This window comes from Mycetomoellerius zeteki, unplaced genomic scaffold, assembly GCF_001594055.1.
Source record: "Mycetomoellerius zeteki isolate Tzet28-1 unplaced genomic scaffold, Tzet1.0 scaffold312, whole genome shotgun sequence".
NCBI lineage: Eukaryota > Metazoa > Arthropoda > Insecta > Hymenoptera > Formicidae > Mycetomoellerius > Mycetomoellerius zeteki.
The window spans coordinates 29,137-36,559 of record NW_017257297.1 but is presented as its reverse complement, the minus strand read 5'-3'; the positions used below and the strand labels follow the sequence as shown (position 1 = coordinate 36,559).

Here is a 7,423-nt window from a genome sequence, read left to right as displayed (position 1 = left end):
CAGAAAATAACGAACCTTTAGGATAACAGTCAAGGTTTTCTCGATATTTTCTCGACGCTTTTCGACGCTTTTTCAGTGCGTCGGTGCTCGGGATAGAATAACACAGTGCGTATCCGCAGGGCGGACGCGGCGCGCCCTCATCGCAGACTCGCGTCGGAAGATGTCTTCGTAGGTAGTCGAGTGCTCGCTCAGGTGCTTCCAGCTACACGTTACCTCGACCAGGTCACCCCGGCATCACCCTGGCTAACGACCTGTCCGGAGGTACCGGGGGTCCCGGTGCGGGCGGCGTCGGTACCTCCGTCGGTGGCGGCGGCGGCGGCGGTGGTGGTGGCGGCAGCGGCTCGTCCCTGCCGACGACCGCCCTTAGCCTCGACCACCAGCAGTTCAACATATTCCCAGCAATCTTCAGCCGTCAGCTCAACTTCTCCGCGGCGGCGGCTGCCAATTGCGGTCAGAACAAGCTGATGGATGAGCTCAGGCCGAATTTGGGTCTGCTCGGTGTCGGTCTGGTCGAGAACGACAGCTTCCATCTGAATCACAATCAGGAAAAGAGGAAGTGCAGTAGCGCCAGTTCGAATGAGCAGGACTTCGGCCTATACGGGGTGCATCAAGGTCTCGAAGCAAGCCCGCCGACGCCCGCCGCGACGCCCGGTAGAAGCAGCGTCGGGGCTACTACCACCGTCGGTGAGTATCGCAGATCATTTTGCCGAGAAAGTAGAAGCAGTTGAAGTTTGCATCTTGCATTATTGTTTAAGCTGAAGTAGGCCAGCAAGTAGTAAGTTTATAGTTTTGTCTTAGCGCACTTAAGATTTAAACCGAAAATGTTGATTCGGAGTAATATTTCTTCTATTGCTAACTTCAAAGCTACATTAAAAACTTTAGTGTTTCCTTTCATATTTTATAAACAATATTCAGTGAAATATAGACCGAGAAGTGTTAAACATAAATAAGAAAGAAGAACACCATTTTCGGCCAAAGCAGTAGGTCGTGGTGCTTAAATATTCATATATGAATACACAAATACAATTATCAGTTTTATAAGACTATGCATCGATTTAGTTTGTCGGATTTTACTCGTATTTTACATCATTAGTTATTAAAAAAATTAATTGTTAACATAAGTAAAATTATATTGAAGCAATGTACGATTTTATTAATGGAATCATACGATGGGACATAAATAACCTTAATTTTGCCTTCAACAATCAAAATAGCAAAAATTAAAATTACTTTTTGACCCGTTCATGTAAGAATGCATTATAATAGAAAGAAGTAAATTGTTTCAACATACAAATGATAATTTTCTAAAAAAGTGCGATAAAATTAATCTAGAGTTATGTAATTCGACATGTTTCCCTGACTTTTGAGATATCACGCTTTTACACTATCATTAGGAAAGAAATGGACATCGTGTCATCTCGAGATAGACGTATTTTCCGCTTGTTGAGCCTCGAGTACGCGTTCGTAAAGTAACACGACCAGCCCGAAGTGTTGACAATGGGTCGGGTGGACCAGACATATGGTGGTACCTGTTCTATGGACTATTATTATGTGCTAGTGGGGCTTAAGGGAGCTTAGCACCGAGGGTGTCGTTAATGGGGTGGGCTCGAAACGTAGCTTGAACGCGTGACGAGTCTCGCACCCCGTTTCGACGATTCGAAAGACTCGTCGAATTGGGATCGAATGAAAGGACTCATCTCTAATTTCCTACCGCTTCTGCTGATTAACGAGTTGTAACATTCATATTTCATAATGTGCGTATGTTGATATTATGTTCAAAACGTCAACTTGTACTTGTTAAATATGAAGTAGAATTATCGCATCATCTCAAAACAAATGTATTAGAGATATAGGCTGGTATTCAAAATTCATTCCTATTTTAAGATTGTCTTAAGTAAGTCTTAAAATATTAATATATCTCTGCGATTGGCTTGTGACATTTTAAGACTATAAGGCCTATTTTAAACATAAGAATGATTACTGACCACAGTGCAGTTGTCTCCTATACTGTCATCATAAGTTATTCTCGATTTTAATTAATTAGATCACTTTAATAATCACTTTACTATTAGGTTCCTCTTGTTAATTAGTAAACAAGCGATTGAAAATAAATACATTGAATTTATAAAAAGATTAGATGTTTTCTATGAGACTCTTTCTCTTTCTCTTATATTTTTATTGATTGTCAAAGTTGCTATTTAAATTATAATCATTTACGATGAAATTAATTAATATATGCACTTTGTACGCACGTGTAATAAATTCTTAACGCATATCATTTTTGCAAAGGATATGGCATTCAATAAATACGGAGTTCAACAGGTCGGTTGTAACGGCGATCGTTAGGGTTTTTTCGGCCTTATTATATCCGAAAATGAATTTTCGCGCGGTGGTACCCCGATCCGCAACGGCGATATCCTATGCTCTGTCGCACCCTTCAAGGTCAGGGTTCCCGGAAACGAAATGAGACTACCGCGGGATTCTCATGCAAATGAAAATCCGACAGCCGCTTCGCGACGAAAGGAAAAAGAGGTAGCGGAATAAAACGAGGACGGGGCGGTGGAGGGAAAAATTAATGTCGTTAACCCCCTCGCGCGTTCTCCTGGGTATTAAAAGTACTCGAGCGGCGGTCTTCTGGCGCGCGTTTCCCGTGTCCTCCTTAAAACAGGAGCGTTCACTTCTTGTTGACTGACCCGTAACGTTGGCCTGCAACTGCAACTTCAACATAGAAAAAATGGATTCGTTTTGCGTGTTCGATTCTTTTCCTTATCCTAACGACACTGTAATCTATAATTTCTAACTGCTGTAGGAAAATAAAATTTTTATCTTTGAATCTTATCAAAATTCTTAGAGGAACGTCGATAATTGTTATCATTTATAGATATTTTTTAACTTTTGAAGTTTAGTATCTTGATAACTAAATTTGAAATTTAAACTGTAAGGTACTAGAAATTAAATGAGGAGACTAAAGCTTTTTATTTATTTGCCCCCTTTTTCAAAGCTTAAAGAACTTTTCACGGAAAGAAATTCCTGCCGTTTATAACTTGAAATAACTTTAAATATCTCGCCATTTTTTGCATGAGTTAATTCCAAGACACTTTGTGCAAGAATAATATTGTATATTTAAAATATTTTAATCTTTCTCTCACACATGCAATGACGTACAAAATTTAAGGGTATTCTGAAAGCATAACTTTAAATATTTCAAAGAAGACTATTAATCGCCACTTTTTAATATTTGTTGTTATAAATATTTTAAAATTATATATATTGGATAAAAGAATTGTGTCGCGAATAATTTAAATTTGTATGTCTTTTGCGAGTAAATAGTATGCAAATTAATAGAGTAATTGCTATCTCATGCATCTTGTTCGCCAGATTGTAAATGTTAAACTTTTGATGTATACACATTTGCGAGTAATATATGAAGAAACTAAGACATTCCCAAGTGGATTTACACAACATGAGAATCTCTCAATGACGCTGACAAAGATTTAAATTAATCCAAATAAAATTCGCAGTTTATCGCAAAAGGAAATATATCAGCAACATGTATATGTGTGCGTGTGTATATGTACATGTTATATTCAATTATAAAATCAATATATATACATTAAATAAATTTTGGAAACGCTCATATCACTTTTGGTCGATAATGCATTCTAATGTGACAGCAGATGCCGACGGATGGCAGCTGTAGGTCGGAGGCTACCGCGGTCCGCATTACCAGTAATCCTGTAAAACGTGTCGTTCGTCGCGTGTCAGATCTCACCGCATTAAAATCACCGCTAATTACCCTCGGTTCCCCTGACCGTCTCCAAAATGCGGGGGCAGATGTTCGCCGCGCCATCCACAATGCACCCTCGCACCATGCTTCTTTTTCGACGGACCTTTCTCGAGTGCCGCTCATCGAGTGTTGGCGAACAGCTTGTAACTTCATCCTTAACAAAGGGTTAACTCGGTTGCGAACGGTTGGATGGTTCGTGCCGTTTCGCTGACATTTTATTGTCTCTACTTTGCCATCCTTTCCCGATCAAGAGTTTGTTCTGCGAGAAATCATATTGCAATTTTTGAAACATGTTGAGCATATTGAGCTATTCTTTATCATGAATTCTTCGAATAAGTCAAATTGAAGGAAGAGAATTAATTGCAAATTGTTGTAAAAATAAAAAAAATGATTTGCTATGAAAGAATGTATTATGTCTTTGATAATTAAAGATGTTAGACTATTTTTTTCAACTACTTGTAAATTTTATTAAGATTTATAAAAACCCAAATTAGAACTTTTTATTTTAAAACATGATATATATAATATATCGTTATTTTCATTTCTCCTTTTATTTAAAGAAAATTATAATTTCTTTTTTTCATAAATAATATTTTTAAATTAAAAATAAATTTTCACACTTGTAACAGTTAATTATCACTTATTAAATATCAATAACATTTATAAAGCGCAAAGCAGATATAAAAAGATTCGCTTTCTCTAAACTCTTAGGAGAAAAACTGCGGGAAAATGTTTTATATATAATACATATAAAATAATTTTTCCAAAACTATTATTTATGATACATACAAAATGTTATTTTATATCAAGCTTTAATTATACTTTATTCAATATTAATGTCATAACGAGAAATAACTATTATGTTTTTCACGGTAACAGTAATCTCGTGATTGTAATAATATCTATTGTCCTTTTGATAAACGTTTATATTTCGTTTTTATAGCATACTCGTTTTAACAAACATAGTTTGCAAGGGTATGATTTTTGAGCAGATTTTTACGTCAAAGACGCGAAACTGACAACCGAAAATTGCCTATTTTCTGCAATCGCGAAAACTCCATAATTGCATAAAAACGGATTCGCATCCGGATATATTGAAACAGCAATACGCAAATATATTTCACGAATCTAAATTTACGGTCCAATAATGAACTATTTGATTCTTTATATTAAATTAACAAAATCAATATTTATGAGATCGTATCGATAATAGTTGAAGAACGTTCGTATTTTATATTATTTGCTAAATATATTACTTATTAAAGTTTTTATTTTATATTATATTACGAGATATGCAAAAGAAGGGAGAGAAAAACATCATTGGCCTAAAGGTCGATACCCCCATTGTCACACACCGTGGAATAATGGGAAAAATTAATTTCGACATCATAAAGATCGCGAAAAACACTTTTTTGCCGATACCTTTTATGAGACATTAATTTTATTTCGTATCATTTATGAAAATCTCGTTTCAATCTGTACCCGCGCGAAAAAATTAGGATGAGCTTTTGATTGCGTTAAAACGGGATATAATTTTAATGGAACAAAGTAATTCCAGTCCGCGTTATCATAACTTTCAGAATTTAATTACGTATTATGTATCATCGAATACTTAGTAAAGTTCTCTTATTATTCTTAATTTTTACCTTTTTTATTTTCTTGCATTATGTCGAATAAAGCTGGAAAAAAGTTCTCGAGATTCTGTTTTTCATCTATTAGATTGCAAAATACATAAAAAATCCGATATATTTTCGAGGTTATATTGATAATATTGATACTTGAAGTAGCTCTTAAAAATTAAATGTCTTAGAGCAATCCTTGATTTAAAAAAATAGCACAAATAACAAGAAAAAACCAGCATGTGAAATGTCGTAAAGCACGGGGGGATAGCTGAAGAAGCGGGTCGCACGGGGCCCTTCGCCTTCTTCGCTGAACTTGACCGAGTTTCCCCGTTCATCGGGTAACCGGGCAAGGTATGTAAAGTGGACAGCATTCATCCTTGAACATTGAATCAGCATGTAACATGATTAGGTCATTAACGCCCTAACCAAGTTAGCATAGTGCGAGGGACTTCGCTCGCCACGCTTACCCCGGTCGGTGCGACCTGGTAGGTATCTACGTTCGTTCATAAAGCCGGCGCCGCGCCGCGCCGCGCCGCTCCGCACCGCGCGAACGACCAAGACGACGACGACGACGATGGCGGCGGCGGTGACGACGACCACGGACTTCTCGCGTCGGAGGTCGAAAGTTCGGCACATCGCGCCTTCTACGGAATATCAAATTTTGTCAGCAATGAAAGGCGATACGGGAAATCGAGTTTTGGCTATTCCGATACCGTTTCGGCGCTATTCTTGACTCCTTCATCGTCTTTATAGACAGATAACATGAGTCGACCCTCTTTCACATATAAAAAGCGTTTACACCCAAGCGTCGTTAACGGAGTTTGTTTATTACGTTGGAACCTGGGAAAATGTCAGATAATTCGGTTTCGCGAGGAAAAAGAGTTCTGCTCTCCCGTGTCAGTATCATTGCACTTTTGAGGGGGGCTACTTTTTGCGAATTACGTCAAGTTTGTTTACGAATTCGCAGATCTTCGAGAATTCTTCTTATTTTAATAAGAAGAGGTGTAATGGTAATTGATTAAAAAAGAAGAATTTAGGTTGTTCTTTCAGGCCGAGACGATTACTTTCTGCATTATGCAAGATGAATGATTCAGGAAAGTTATTTTTACAATATAAATGAAATTATATAAAACTTAACACGTTGTTATTACAGTATCTAATCGACATGCAATTTTGCTACTCAATATATTATTTGACCCGCCACTAATACGCCATTAAAATAATTTCAAGCGCAATCGGTGGATAATTTAATTTGTGAAATGCGCGAAATAATTACACACTCGTGCAAAATACAATTGTGCAATTCAATGTTAATGAAGTTGAAATTTATCTGACGTCATCGACATAGACATTATCGTAGTTTAATGTGAAGCAAATACAATGATGTACAGTAGATCTCTCTTAAGTTTTTTTTTAAAGAAATAGCCTTTTAAAGAGACAATTGGATAATAGTTTTATCGAATGGTTCCATTAAAAATATTAAACTCGCTTTCCTTGTTTTCCAGGAGCTGAAGGTGCTTTTAAGAAGTTAAAGCCTGACCCTTGCGCCTCCAGTCCTCACATTGGTCACACACCTACCACAGCTAGCTGTCCAACACCTGCCCGACGGCGACACAGGACTACCTTCACTCAGGTTAATACAGAAATATTGCAAAATTTCTATCTTTTTAATTATTTTTGTGAGTAATCGAAGATGTCTCTCGGTATCTTTTCATTTTAGAAACTTATGCGTTTCTCTGAAAAACCTTTATTTTTTTTATAGCTCTTTGATTGATAACGGCATTTTGATTACCTCCAATCTTTCATACCACGTCCAAATTTCCTGCCGGGTAGTTCAAATAGGCCTTTACCACGGTTTTCCAATTGTTTCGCAGGAGCAGCTGGCAGAATTGGAATCGGCGTTTGCAAAATCCCATTATCCGGACATATACTGCAGAGAGGAATTGGCGAGGACCACCAAATTGAACGAGGCCAGAATTCAGGTGAGTGAGCTGCTAAGAGAAAAACAAACCGC

The 7,423-nt window shown here is 37.4% G+C and overlaps 1 protein-coding gene across 1 annotated transcript in view; it reads left to right on the top strand.

Moving 5' to 3' along the window:
* Positions 1 to 449: 449 nt before the first annotated feature.
* The window catches only part of LOC108724884 (homeobox protein prophet of Pit-1), a 23,114-nt gene continuing 16,140 nt past the window's right edge, over positions 450 to 7,423 (top strand). Inside the window, exons 1-3 of the mRNA XM_018451578.1 lie at positions 450 to 684; positions 6,915 to 7,042; positions 7,284 to 7,391. Coding sequence (XP_018307080.1) covers positions 465 to 684; positions 6,915 to 7,042; positions 7,284 to 7,391 — 456 coding nt within the window. The 5' untranslated portion in view covers positions 450 to 464. The remainder of the gene's footprint in view (positions 685 to 6,914; positions 7,043 to 7,283; positions 7,392 to 7,423) is intronic.